Raw genomic sequence first — 15637 nt, 5'->3', positions numbered from 1 at the left:
CATTAGTTAATTAGAATTTTTTTCTACACCTGGGCCGATACAATACCTGAGTTTAGGTACTGAAGTCTTCTTAAATGTTGCTTAAATGAAATGCAGTTTAACATCGGCAAAATAAGAACATTGAAGAAAATCTGAATCGAACGTATAAGTATAAAGGGGGTGTTGTATAGGCCTACTGGACAGATTGTAAAACTATTTGAGGCAAATTTGTGATTTATGATTTCGAGTTACAGAAATAAAATTCACCTGAGTCATGAAGGTACTTAAAGAAGAATTGTAATCTGAGCAAGCATTCGATGCCAGCTTTACAGTCGCTAAAATATCAACAATGTAAATCTTACTGTGGGAAGCAGATGAAATGATTCATGAACACAGATGTTAATGGGTAAAATCCATTAACATCTGCGTGTGTTGTTTCTTATGAGAACTGAGACTGACGTTCAGTTTGCATCAGTTGATGTTGTGTCAGCCAGTGTTTGTGTGACATGGTGTGGAGGCAACGCAGATGTTGGCTGGATGGTTTGATGCTGTCACTCTGTTGATCAACCCCTCTGACATCCGCACAGCTGCCCCTAGCAAATATACACACAGACACACACACGCACACACACACGCATGCACGCGCACACACACACACACACACACACACACACACACACACACACACACACACACACACACACACACGCACATTTAGCATCACTTTGTCACATTGTCGCAGCCGCCTTGAGCTGTCCTGCAGTGATGATGAAACCTGAATTGTAGCACAGACTGCTGTCAGAGTCTAGAGTCTCAGACCGACACACAGACACACTGTGCAGGCTGCATGACGCGTCCACATCCAGAGACCCTTCCACTATAGTGTATAATACGTTCATGTCCCAGCAGTGGAAAGTAAAAGCTCCAGTTAATCTACAATCCAGATACAGAAGCTCTCAAATGTGACTCTTGGAAGGAAACAAGCTCACAATAAAAGAAGAAAAGCACTCTTCATTTCTAGTGGTTCACTGAGAGAATGCACTTTTCTACTATAAGGTGTTTAAAGCTTTGGCTCAGTGAAGGAGCCTCATGCAGAAACACGGTGAAGCATCACATTTTTAACACTCTTCACTCACGGTGAAGAGTGCCACACATTTATTTTCTTTGATGCTGTTACTCCACAAAAAGGATGTATAATGAATAATACAGCATGCTTGAATATCGCAGATTTTTCATTGTATTTTGCTTCCTGGTTTTACTCAGCCAATAGCACCATCTCATCTTCATCAGTTTGCTGGAAAAGCTCAGTGGGACATTTTCAATACTAGTTTAACGAGATTAAACACAGTGCTGCAGCCAGAACATTTTGGCTTTGTTTTGGGTTGAGGATAACAGTTTCAGTTTTCTTATTTGTGAGATAAGAAGACAATATTTTGGATTATTTATTTATCATCATTTATCCTGTGTGTTTCTATTTGAAAACATTGTTAAAAAAGCATCATAAAATGACATTTTATGATAATTCACAGTAGCAGACTAAATTCTGGGGATACATTATTTTGGTGTCAAATATGTGCGTAATGGATTGTCACGTGTTTCAGCTCTTTCATGGTTGTTTCTGCCACTGGTGAGCAGAAGCAGCAGCAGCAGGAGGTATTTATGCAGGATAGCACATCTTTTTATTCTATCTGAAGAATCTGATTAATTCCAGGTGCCCTTTACTCGCCTCTAGTAATAAAAATGAAAAATCATACCTCTCTTCTACTCAGCATACTGCATGTATCCACCTCACAGCCCCCCAGCATCACTCAACCTCCGTTCACCTCGCTCACATGTAAATCTACACACATTTGTGCACAATGGTGGAACGTCTCATTTTATATCAGGACCGATTGTGCCTTCCGGCTGCTCAAGCGCATGCCAACTCAGTTGTCACATTGTTTATTGATGTGAGCTGTTGACTGTTTGCTGTGTGTTAATCCAGATTTGTTATTTGATGACATGAATTTAAATAATGAGGGGACTTGCCAGACTAAGCCTGAAAGGAAATTCATGGTGTTGGCTGCTCCAACAGTTTAATTACATAATAAATTGCCACTGGAGGTAAACTATGTTTATATGCAAGTAGAGCATCTATTCTTACGAGGCTGCTAGCTTAAGACATCACTATATTGCACTGTGCACTATATGTGGATGGGAACTGGGGTAACTGTGTGTTTTGCCAGATGGAAAACCAAGTCTCTTTCGTACCAATTGTCCAGTAAATCTGTAATGACATTTAATGGCTAAAGTCATGTAAAAAATCATAAAACTTGCTGGTACAATTATATATTCACACAGACTTGACATTGTGGGGGGAAAAAATGCTCACTTGCATAATAAATGTTTACATAAATGACTAGAGCTGTGTATATGATGAAGATTTTAACCAACAAAAGTCCAAAGAGAAGAAGGAAGGAGTGTATTATAATTGTACTTGCTTCCAATGCTCCACTCACATTCTAATTTCTTGTGAACAGGATCTTGTACATGTAGCTGATTACAGCATTTTATCGCTAAAGTCCAATTGTCAGGCAGTCTTCTGTACTTCTGAGCACCCTCATTGACATAATGCTTCCCCGTGCCCTAACCTTAACTTTAAAACCAAGTCTTAATACTTGAATCAGCCTGAGGAATGGTTCAAACTTACTTATCAAAAATGTCATTGCACTTTAGATCAAGAACTAAAGCTGATAGAAGTACAAGAGCACAAAGACACACTCACACACTCATACACATCTCATTCCCCCTTGATTTTGTTTGTGTGAGGTGTTGGTGAAACAACATGTCGGTAAGGTCATCCACTCCATTCCCTCGCCTGTCTTCACTCACTTTGATCTTACAACTATGTGACATGCGCAGCTCTGAGATAGAGTAAATTAAAGAAAAATGTGATCTTGTTTTCATATATAATCTAGTTACATCTATCATGTATATACTCATTCACTTCTGTACAGTATGTCCTCTTCTTTCTGGACAGAGGCTATGTTTTGTCTGTTGTTCATTTTTAACAAATTATCTCAAGAAGTTATTAACTGATGTGGCTTTAATGTTGTGGACCAGTAGCCCACTGACCCAACAACAGTTGATTAGATCTTGGCAGGGATCCAGATCTCTTTCTTATAAAAGGGTAAATTGTTTTAAACAGCAAAAATTATGCTGCTTTCATATTCTGGCTAAGTCCATGTCCTTCAAGGCTAAACAGTAATTGATTTGTGTAACATTTGATTGGGAAATCAAACCAGGAAGACACATGATTAACACAATAAGCTATTTAGGAATTTGCACAGTTTTGTGTTTAGAATATACAGAAAAAAGACGTCTTGCTAGTACTAAACATCTGCTGCAGTGGATTGGAGCCATGTACCACTGAAACCCAGACATTTGTTTTTCTGTTGCAAACCAGTGGCTGCAGGACTTTGTCTCTGATTGGAGTTGTGTTGATCAGTGAGATCAGCTGCTTTAGAGTTTGATTCCAATGAAACTGTTGCTGCACAACAACCTGTTTCATCTCAGTGGCTGTACACAGGGATAAAAGTATAAAAAAGCGATATGAAAATAGCGATGAACATTAAAGTTATATTAAAACAATATAAAGCAAACAGCATACCTATGGGAAATTATATTGGCTATTAATAGGCACATAAAATGAGGTATACAAATATACATACATAAAGTGCTGCGGCTTGCAGGAGCAGACTATAAAAAAGGATCAATCTGGAACAGTGGGTTACAGAATAGCTTTTGCATAAATGGGTTGCCAAGAGCCCCATATGAAAAAGCTCTAGGGCAGTGTGCAAAAGCATTTATTGAGAAGACGAGCTATTATAGGTGATATTTAAAAAGCATACAGTCAATCTGTCAACACAAACAAGACATATACAAGTAAGGAAAAAATAATAAAAACAAATGTGGGGTTTTCAAATTTGAACACACAATTCTGTAAAATAAATGCTTGCAGTGCTTGTACAGTATTAAATAGGATACCATTTATGAAAACAAGACCATGACTTAACAGTCATGTTAGAGGCTTCGTACACATCTTTACATGTGTTTCTCACTCTTATACGTATATCTGATTAGACACATATTGTCTGCTTGTGAGCTCTGCTCATGGTGGATAAATGCCATCCATCTCCAGTAGCCTACTTACCTGACAGACTGTTTATGCCATTTTACGGGATAATCCCCAAAGCAATCTCATTTTCAGAGTGCGTCATCGGTAGTTGAAAGAGCCTAAAATAAAGCCAGAAGTAGTATTTTGGTAATTCCACTGCTTCAACGAATGCATGATGATGAGATCAAGAAATTGAGAATGGGACACTAAAAAGCAAATTAAAGTGGCAGAGGTCACCTGAGGCCGTTTTCTCATTGTGTAACAATCTCGGCATCTATTCCTCTCTCTTCCACTCTGACACTTGCTCACCGTGAGCCGACAGGTTGAAGGATGTTTCTAAATCTCTTTTCTCTCCCTCTGGGCTGTTGGCTGCAGGCAGATCTCACACTTCTATTTCTCTTCTCACCTGTTGTTCAAATCCGATTTAGCTGGTCTGTTGTATAATCTAAAAGCAGGAGAGCTTTAGTCGGTTAATCTTATTCTCTTGGTTATTTGTGCATTTAATTTGTTAGTGTTGCACCAGGTTTTTAGTGTAGGTTGGCTCAAACACATTTTGCTTCTCAGGGGAGCTTCTGTTTCGGCTGCAAGCGTCTCTGCTCAGCTCTCCCTCCAGGACATCATTTAGTAACTTGCTTTTTCAAAGTGTAAAGCCTGCTTTGCAATCTCCTCCTGTCCAAACACAGGCTTTCTTACATCCTGCAACGCCTTGTTCAGATCCAATATGCATCTCTCTGTGTGTCTCTTTCTCGCTCCTCTCCATTTTCTTTGTGCTTGTCTGTATGTTTGAATCTGCAAGTGGGTGTGCTACGTCCCTGCATTATTACATTAGTATTGTCTGACCAGAGGGAAGAGAGGGCACCAAAGGGAGGAGGGAGTCAGAGCAGAAAGGGAAAGACAAACTGTGACCAGTAGACCGGTCGCTGTGTGATCCAAATGGACAGGCGGTGTAGACGCACGTCAGAGTGTTTCAGAGCTGCCGCGCAGGAATGTGTGAGAGAGGAGGAAGTCTGTCGGGTAGAGGGTTTTCTTCCTGGATGACTCATCCTGTCTCAGACTGTCTTGGGTGACAGTCTGTGACGAGCAGACAACCATTTTGGTCATGCTGAACCACACAGCACACCTAGCTTGTCTTTTTTTGTCTCCACTACAACAGAGCTCGTCATTTATGACAATGTGGTGGTTCCGTGTTTTAAAGGGCCTGCATGGCAACACTTCTGTTATGCAGGGCAATTATTTTACCGTTCACCTTCATGTTCTCCTTCAAATAGGTTTGAATAATCTGAGGGGTTTTGTTTACAATCTGTTTGACTGTTCATGTTGGTTGCCCTAACCTATGTGGTAGCAATGTTGCCAACTTGCCATGAGCAGAGATATCAGCAACTATAGAACTGATGGCCAGTGCTAATAGTTAATAGTAAAACTGATGCTGTAATAAACCTTAATTTAAAGAAGACAAAGCATGCTCATCTTCAGGTTCATACTTGTATTTTGGGTTTCTGCTAAAATAGTGTACATGATTTAACGTTCAAAAAACATGATTTTTCTCATACTGTATGTCTGAATATACCTGTATTCACCCACTGTCTGAAATGTAATGTTTTAGTGCCTGTCTTTTTTGTTTAAGTTTAAGACCAGTCTGCTCTTATTGGCTTGGGAGAAAAATATGGCACACCTTTTAAAGGGGTGATAGAATGCAAAACCGATTTTACCCTGTCATAGTTGAATAATGACAGTTCGGTGGGTAAATAGGACATACGTAGAAGCTCAAAATCCTATTGACACCACTTTACTATGAAAACTATGAAAAAATATTTTGAAACTGCTGCTGAAAACGGGCGAATCTCAACAAAGCTGGAAGCTTACGTAAGCATCTCAGGACCTGTACCTTTGTCACGCCCATGGGTGTATTAAGAGAACGGTCACGCCCCAACATTTACATAGGCTACACAACTGACCTGAGATCAGGTAGTCTTCTGAATCTAGGTTGCGCAGATCTCTGCTATTCCTTTACAAAATTCACTTCTGAAACTTCTTTATGCGAGAAATCAACTATGTAAAGCTGAAATATGGGCCTTTTACGAAAATGGATGGCTAATTGCAAATTTTGTCTGACTGTGTGTCGGAGTTCAGCGGCCGGGGCTGCCTGGGCGGTCTGCGAGTCCGCTATTAAGAGGCGGTCTGCGAGTCCGTTCCGGGTTTTTGACAAGGTTTGCCGAAGAAAATAACTTAGCCTTGTGGTGAGCTGGAGTCCATCAATGAGAGCTAGCTAGCCTCCTCCTAACAAGACCTCTGAAATTCACAAAAATGCATTCAATTGAAATCCGAAATTGGACAAGTGTTAGCTAAGCTTTGTAAGACCTTGGGGAACCTGTAATATACATGCCGTGACGAAATTCAAACTGTAAATATACTATAGTAATGCCGAAAGTGTAGCTAGCTAGCCAAGATCGTTTCCCATTGTATTGAATGGGACACATAATCTTAAAGTCCGACACGTCTTACCAAATTTGCAATTAGCCATACATTTTCGTAAAACGGCCCATATTTCAGCTTTATATAGTTAATTTCTTGCATAAAAAAGTCTCAGAAGTGAATTTGGTAATGAAACATTGCAGTGTCTGGAATATGAGATTCTGTCGCGTCTCTAATGTGTGTGTATGGGGATTCGCTCAACCAATCAGCACGCAGCTCATCTAAATATTCATGAGCATACCATATTTGGAAGAAAAGCTCTTGTTACAAATAAGGCCAAAACACAGGGATGCATAAGGGACAATAAAATATCAACCAGGCCATTTTCAGCCCAACCAATGTCACATACCCCATTAGGAGACCATAAGGAACAGTGTGAAATACCCTATATAATCATTCTATCACCCCTTTAAGGTACTTCTTTAGCTATGGTAGTTCTCAAGCCGTGGGTGGAGATACTCAGATTGGGGGTGGTATATTCTAATGAGCCTGCATGTGACATAGGAAGGCAAGCCAAATCTGAATGGCAGATCATACATTATACATACGTTTAATCCCATGTTTTCTGATCGAAGCAGCCCACACATAACTGACTGGGTTGTCTTATTTCACAGTTTGTGGGTGGGTAGGCGCTGCAGATACCCAAATGTATGTGCACAAGCACTGAACTTAAGATTTTGATGATACGTCCCTTTTAAGATCCCCTGTGGAGTTTTAACCGCTAGCGGCACTATGGATCGTCTCAAGGCTACACACACTGTGTTTTTGCAAGAAACCGTGAAAACATGCATTTGTTTACAAGAAAACTCCACAGGGTACCTTTAAATGGAGTGCAGGCAGCACATGGTGCGGCACGTATGTCATTGAATATTTATCAGCTAATAATTAAACAGCAGCAGCCAGTAGTGCGGCTAAAGATGGAATAATGCTTCCCGTGGGGAATAGATAAATACAGATATCTGGTTGGCCAGCTTAATAAAAGCTACAACACAGTCTTTAGGGTGTAATTAATTTGTGTCAACATCATTCAGGCCAAATTTACATGTTATCTTAGGACAGCTTGCAAGTGTAGGCAACGGCAGCACAAAAGCTATTTCATTTGTGTTCAGCAATGACAAGCCACGTAAATGTATATATGTTGGAAGCCATGCCCAACAGGCACAGATCTGAACTGTGTCAGTTGGGTTTTGGGGTGCACCCTCTGATAAAGGTATACATTATTCACCCTAACAGGTGCTGCAAAACAAAAAAATGAGAGTGAGGGGGGGTGTCAGACACCTGACAAGAAGTTTAATCTGGCAAAAATAAAACACCTGTGTAACGTTGATCGGTTCGAATGCCAAGAACATTGAGTTACCATATTATTGATATGTAGAGAGAGGAATGGGTTTTTTGTCTTTGCTGCACTGTCTTACCTCTCTTTGTGTGTGTGTGTGTCTATGTGTGTCCCAGCAGATGTTATGGAGGGGAAGAGCGCCATTCTGCTGGGCATGAGTCAGTGGAACTCAAATGACCTGGTGGAGCAGATTGAAACTCTGGGACACATGGAGGACCAGTCACATGGTACACACTCTACACTCTATACACACACACACACACACACACACACACATCTTTATAATCACAGTCATGAGTCACTGAATGATGTTAATGGTGGCTAGACTGTGGATGAATTGTAGCTTCTATTTAAAGCTACATTAAGTCATGTCTGACCTCTAGGGGGCTGAAAGAGTAAAAAAACAACAACCCTGAATTAATCTTATCGAGGTGTAATGGGTACAAGCAAAGATTTTCTTACTTAAGTCTCCATTCACACCCACAGTAGCCCTCCAGCTAAACACCGGGGCTGTGTGATTGTGTTAACTACTACAGGGTATCAGTGAGAAGATGGATTACAAATTAGGTAGGTCCAGTTTAAAGACCTGTCAAAACATAAAGACATTTATTCTTCTTTGAGGCATGATTTATCATCATGTTAGCAATATTTCCTGCAAAGTCAACTATGTAATTAGAACAATGCATCAATTCATCTTACCTGGTAGGAACATTTGCCTGTATTTGACTGTCACACAGCACATGGCCCGATATTGTTGCACTGTGTTTGGACGAAAGTTGAGCCAAGATCCACAGGGCGCAGGACATGTGTGTTACAGTTTTTTTTCAATTTCTTAAGCACTATTTTTAAAACAGGGAGCGTTTTTCAAAACACTCCACCCAGTTACCAGAACACCTCAGACCCTTAGCAAAATGAAACACTCTTGCAAAAACTATACACTAATTTATAAAATAGGTTGCTAACCTAAAACACTTTTAGCAATTATACTTCTCAGTGAGTACTGTAAATGAAGTACACAGAGAAAGTGCAAATATACAATAAGTTCACCAAACACTACACACGACCAATGCTGCTGACTGGAAAATATAATTTATTTCTCTCCATATACCCAAATCAGTCAACATGGAGAATCAACAACATGTCCCAGTTTTCATACAGCTACTATAGAAGTGTGCATACCACTGGTAGCTCAGCAAACAACAGACAAACATAAAATACTGGATCCAGTACAGGTTACAATTACAGTAATAAAAAAATCTGTTCATAGGTGTGGTCATGTGACAGTCAGCGCTTTGGAATTGCAAAGAAGTGACATCATGACATACTTCTGTATCTAATGCATACAAGTGTGTTTAGTGTTTTGCAAATCACTGTGTGTATTGTTTTGCAAAAAGTGTGAGGCTGACAATGTGCTGCTAGTGGCGCACATCTGGGCCAACGTTTTGCTCCTTGGGTGTAAGGGTTTGATAATTGTGTAATACTTTTGATTTCAGTGTGTGAGCAGTCGGCAAAAACTGTATTGTCTGTCTGGATGCAGCGTATCCAGCAGCAACACAGCAACATGTGTGTGTCTAATATTCATAAGCATTTTAGTTATGGCTCCGTCCACCAAATCCTGGCGAAAATATATTCAAGTAGTTCCAATCATAAGATTAAGACATGCATTTTAGTTATGGCTCCGTCCACCAAATCCTGGCGAAAATATATTCAAGTAGTTCCAATCATAAGATTAAGACATGCTTTTTTTGATCCCACAAGGGCAAATTATATTTTTCACTCTGTTGTTCGTTATTACACACATTACACACACGCTGGAAATACACACACATGCCCAGGACCTATACATTCACTTATGGAGAGATAATAATAAAATAATAATAATAATCAAAAGTGAAAAAGATTGTATGCATCTTGCTTGCAGAGGGTGAACATTTTGTTATTGATGCTTTAGATGAGCGTGAATCAATGGGAGCACCAGATTAACATAACAGGGGCTGAGATGTGTTTACAGCTCAGTGCTCCTTCACTGACGAGACTACACACTCTCTTCTTGTCCGATTCCTTTCCTCAAATAGGTTAATGAGGAAATTCTGTTCATTCAGCACAGAAGTGCCTAATTAACCTAACTTCTGTGCTGAATGAACAGAATTTCCTCTCTACTTGTTTTCAGTTTGAATTTACATCTACCCTTCCTAAATGCTCTTTTTTTAAAGATCCGGAGGACTAACATAGTTTCTCTTTTTTGTTTAATTGGCCAAAGATAAAATCCTGCCCCCTGTTACACAAGCCAACAGGTGATAACATTGTGGTTTTTAATTAGATGGCAGCAGAGAAACTATCAGAATTAGTTTCACCATATAGAGCAAAATCATGATAATAACATGGATTCCTGTTCTTCACAGCTCCTCTGGCGGTCCTGTGCTGATAGCATGGCACTTGTTTTTTGGTTCTGTTTACTGACAAAGAGACCGGCTTTCGTCGTAAAGGTCAGCGCTGAGGTTTGACAAACTGCAGTGGATGCTTTTAATCACTGCACTTCAGTGGGATTGTCGTCTGGTCCTGCAGAGATGAAAGAAGCCACTCCAGCAGGGATGCTGTGCTAAGTCGGGTGGTGGTAACTGAAGAAGTGGGTACACTGTGAATATTTTAGACCCCCCACACATCCCATCAAACAAACCACTCACGAAAAGCAGTAATGACTGCTAAAGTGGTCCGCTGCGGCAGCAGTACAAGTCAGATTTATCATAGTGCTCCAGAGCAGGTCCAGTGCCTGGCAGAATGAAGGATTAATACATTCATCCTACTAATTAAAATATAGAATATGGCCAGTTTAATTTTTACACACAATACACTACTCACATGTCATATGTTTGTCCAAAGAGTTAGAAGAGTAAGTCTGACTTAGACATATCAAGTGGGTATCTTCCAAAGTCATTGGCCCTCATTTATGAAACGTGCGTACGACCTAAAACAGGCGTAGGACGGGCGTACGGCGATTCCTACGCAAAGCTCGGCATTTATCAATTTGAACGTGAGCGCAGGCCGCGATAAAATCTCACGTCTGGTCTGAACTCGTGTACGCAAGTTTTGGAGTCAGTGTGGACTCGCGGTGCAGCATATACTCAGTTTAACAGGAGAAGGAGAAGTCATCAGTTGATCTCTTATCAGCAATGGCAGATCTGGCTCTTTTAGAAGACCTCTATGCACCGGTACAACAGTGCACACGTACGCACATGGACCTCGGTGGAGCGCTTCATCGGTTTGTTTAAGGGCAGATGGCTTGCATCAGCGGGGGGGGGGGGGACCTTATACATGCCAGAAAAAGTCTGCAACATTGTTTTAGCCTGTGGGTTTCTGCACAACATCTCGCAGGAAAACAGGGTGCCATAAATGTAGTGATGGAGCCAGATGACCCGATGCCCAGACAGCAGTGTCCAGCACAGCCCCAACTGGGGGCTATACGAAGGAGACAGGATATTATCCCTCGCTTTAAAAAGGTAGCCTATAGTGTTTTGTTTGGCAATGATATTCAATACAGGAAACATGACGATGCACAACATTTTTATTTATTCTTCAGGTTTTCATTTCTCTTTCAAGTGAACGATTTATTGCTGCCATTGACCGAGTTATTTTGGCTTGTTGTTCCAGCTCCTCTGCTGTCAGGAGACAGGGGTGGTGGTCCAGCGGGGAGGTGCAGGACAACCGCTGTTGCCTCGTTCTGACTCATGAAGAAAAACACGAGTAAAATAAAAGACACTGCACAAACTCCGCTACTGTGTGTTTATTTAAATATAGGTACATCTACATGTAGGCCTAAGAGATTGCAATAGAAGCCTGTATATTACTTTTAGGACTATAGAATACATATGTCAAGGATGTATAAATTAAATAGGCTAAATTTCAGCTGGAGTCCGATTTACTACGGCAACACTGTTGACCGCATCGGTGATCTTTTTCCATCCCGCATTCTTTCTACAGCCTTTAATACCAGTTTTCAGGCTGCCAAATAATACACGTTAGTGCAAATGAACCTGCGATATCAGGGTTTCAATCGCCACCTCCGAAAAGTGCCGCTTCTCAGCTGGATTACGTCTCACCATGTCGTAAATTGTAGGGGCGAGGCCTCAAAACCGAGAATATATTGGGGCGTGATATTTAAATGACGATCGTTTCCAGCCGCTGCATTTATCAATGTACGACTGACTGGTGTGATACGAACGTTTCATGAATCACACGTGAAGCCTGTCGTAAGAGGATTTCTGCGCTCATATCTGCGCTGGTTTCTACGTTAGGTTGATAAATGAGGGCCAGTGTGTTTGTAGTACAAAAGTGTATCCCTGAACAGTATTTTGGTTTTACGAACCACAACTTTATTGTTTAGTTTCAGTTTGTTTTCGGCCTGAGCAGTCAGCTGTTTACAGAGGAAAGAACCCTCCAAAAATGAACTGTACGCTGCCTGCTCAGCACCAAACAGCAGGCATATAAATGTTATGACTAGCTGGTGAACACAGTGGAGCATTTAGCAGATAAAGACTCAGATCTTTTTCTGATGAGTTACAGCTAAACGACTTACATTCATCAGAAATGCACCAGAAATATGACTCTAAATGAATGCTAATGTTGCTTTGTGTCTGCTGAGAATGTAAATATGCGACATTTTACTCCATTACTAACAAGGTGTCTGGTGTTGGAGCTGGAACGCACATCAGTGGTGCTTGAGAAGTTAAGTATACTCAGTGCCCATTTAAAGAAATAGCCCTGCTATAGACCACTGGGGATCTGTTACCTCAAATGAAATGTGTGATGTATGTGGAGATGGAGTCTGTCGGGGTCTGAAGCTGGCATCTACCCATATTGGGAGATGCTGAACTGAGACATCATTACGTTGTCATACAGTGTCTGTTCTGTAAAACTGTATGTGCTTCCAGCATCTTCCACCCTCTGAGACCCTCTTTTTTTTAATCTTTTATAATGTATGAAAACATTATGAGTACGCTGGCCTAGGGCTGCTCGATTATGGAAAAAATAATAATCACGATTATTGTGGTCAATATTGAAATCACGATTATTTGACGATTACTCATTAACATTTGGATATAATGGATAGTGTCCAGGGTATAATCTGTTAGTGTCCTTTATGTCACAGAAAGAAAAAATCTGAATAAAATCTGTTTTACTGTGAGTCGGTTCAGCTTCACACATAACGTTACACAGCTAATGAACAGTTCCACAGACATAACGCAATGTGCATCTCACATCACATGTTCACTCACTATGACCACTACTACGGTCTTTACTAAACATTGTGCCAAAATATCAATAATGTCGCCATCCGTGGGCTAGCCAAACTTAGGAAAAATCCAGCACATAGACGGTACCTTAGAGTAACGTTACGTGAAACAGGTGATTTAACGTCCCTGCTCATTTGCATACAGTTTAACAACAAAACTAAATGCTGAGGGAACATTACTATGTTTTTTAATGTTGGTTTTGAGCAGTATGCCTATGCACCCCCACTATGCTTGAAAAAGTTTTAAACAGTAAGTGAATACAGCGTGTCGGGAGAATACAACGTCTATAGAATACAGCGGGGGCGGCGGCAGAGGGACCGCAGGGTTAGCTAACGTTAGCTGTTCCCAGACAACTGAGTTGGTTTTGCCTTTTTTTTTTTTGCTCACCAAATGCTGCTGCCATCTTTACTCGCGCTGAGTTTTTAAATTCCAGCGGATGATACGCACACGACTTGCCTCCCTGACTGGCTTCGGGAGGGGCGGATGTGCGCGTGCGGATGTGCGCATGCGTGTGTCATTCAGAACACAAGACAAAATAAGAGTGTTCTTGCAAAACAGAACATGGCAAAATAATCGTTTTTTTCTCGATTATACTATTTTGGTGATCGTTGGGAGCCAAAATCGAAATTGAAATTAATTCAATTAATTGCACAGCCCTACGCTGGCCAATCTTCTTTATGAAATAGAGGCAAGGATTAGATGCTTCTAATGTGATATATGATCAATGTGAAGCTGTGTCTCATACAGCAGATGGTTTTTATTTCAATCACACCTCACCACTGAAATGACAAAGCATGTGTGCAAACATATAAACATATAAACATTTAAGACCCACTGGCATGGAAAGAAAATACTGGACTGCTGGTTCCAGTACACTTTTACGCTCATTGTTGAGAATTAATAAGTAATGGTTACTAAGTAATCACATTCTCCCTCTCTTCCTTTCTCTTTCAGTCAGCCTAAAGTTACAACAAACTTGCCCAAAATAGAAACACTCCCCAACACGGTGCTGCATACAAATGTGCAAAAGCCTGCTGATGTTCTTTGGTTGGTTGTTTACATCCTACACTCGTGGGGGCACAGGATTATTAAAGACATAAATTTAGCTGAGCGAAACGGATCTCAAAGCAACACCAACAATAGCTGCTGCAACAAAAGTGATTGAGGTCATATGGGAATCTTGAAAATTATTATAAATGGAGGTGAACATATTCTCTACTAAGGTGAAGAAAGTGAAACAATAACAGAATTGGGTAATGTTTTAAACATATTGTGCTGCACTGAGAAGTTGAGAACCACTGTGCTCAAAGATGTGGTTTCTTTTTAAATTATTTTTGGTGTATATTTAATGCAGTATTAGATAGTTCTAGAAGGGAGGTGACAGGAAATGAGGGAAGGAGAGAGGCAATAAAAGTCTGCATGTGGATTCGAACTGGACATTGATTTGCGTCTTAACCCCGAAATCACAGGGGTGCCCAGTGTCGGTATGTCTGATGGGAATTTAGAAATTGGGTTGCCATGACATAGTTTGTCCAAAAGAGAAATGAGCCAAGTTTGTGTTTTTAACTGCAAAATGTCCCGCTCGGTATGAACAGAGAACTTGTTAGAAAACAGTTGCCTGTTATCACATGCTGCAGAAATTAAGCAACATTAATATTAATTTTGAAGTTGTATTTCTGACCACCTGACAAGTGTAAGTCCATTATTCACTCTTTTTATGCTCTGTTTTGGTCTTCATCAATATCTGGCTCTTTAGCTGCTAAATGCTCTGTGTTCCCAGGTATACTGTGATGTTTTAGTGTCATCTCTAAAATCTCTCTGGTAAATGAGGTTGTGACAGCTACAGCTACCCATATGCTTAATTACCTCATTCTTAATAAAATATGAGAAGACTGGATCAGATCGTGGTGTTGTAATCATCAGGAAACCTTAAAGGTGCAGCTGGACTACTCTCAGCCTGTGTAGCAGTTGAGCGGCGACATCCACTACCCTTTCATCTCTATTTGTCGGTTCCTCAAATGCGTCTCAGGGTTTATAACCTCTTTCCCTTTGCTCTCCATTATTCCTTCATTCCCTCTTTTGTTCTCCTCAGCTTCTCTAACCATCCATTCCCCCCCCCCGACCTCTCTGCACTTTCACTCCCTTCCCATAGCATCACCTCATCATGTTCTTATATTTCCACCTCTCTATCTTCCTACATTCATTACACCACAAGCCACTGGTGACTGTAAACACTTTCCCTCCCAATAGAGGCAACGGTGATGGAAACCTCGGTGACAGAGAGGAATGCCTGGAGCACAACTGCCCCTTATTTTCCACTCTGCTCTTTCTTCTTCATCTCTTCTCAGTGACATCCTGTGATCAGACTTCAGCCATCGCTCCAACGCCTTTCAGGCTCCCCAT

The 15637-nt window shown here is 40.8% G+C and overlaps 1 protein-coding gene across 3 annotated transcripts in view; it reads left to right on the top strand.

The window, feature by feature from the left end:
- Positions 1-15637, top strand: part of pitpnm3 (PITPNM family member 3) — a 112747-nt gene that overhangs the window by 33903 nt on the left and 63207 nt on the right. For 2 of the 3 annotated variants that reach the window (XM_039778747.1, XM_039778732.1), the window contains exon 3: positions 8060-8170. In XM_039778747.1, coding sequence (XP_039634681.1) covers positions 8060-8170 — 111 coding nt within the window. The remainder of the gene's footprint in view (positions 1-8059; positions 8171-15637) is intronic. The other variant, XM_039778738.1, reaches the window with a different exon arrangement.

This window comes from Perca fluviatilis, chromosome 2 (genome assembly GCF_010015445.1).
Source record: "Perca fluviatilis chromosome 2, GENO_Pfluv_1.0, whole genome shotgun sequence".
Classification (NCBI taxonomy): domain Eukaryota; kingdom Metazoa; phylum Chordata; class Actinopteri; order Perciformes; family Percidae; genus Perca; species Perca fluviatilis.
This window is presented reverse-complemented; position numbering and strand designations above follow the sequence as displayed.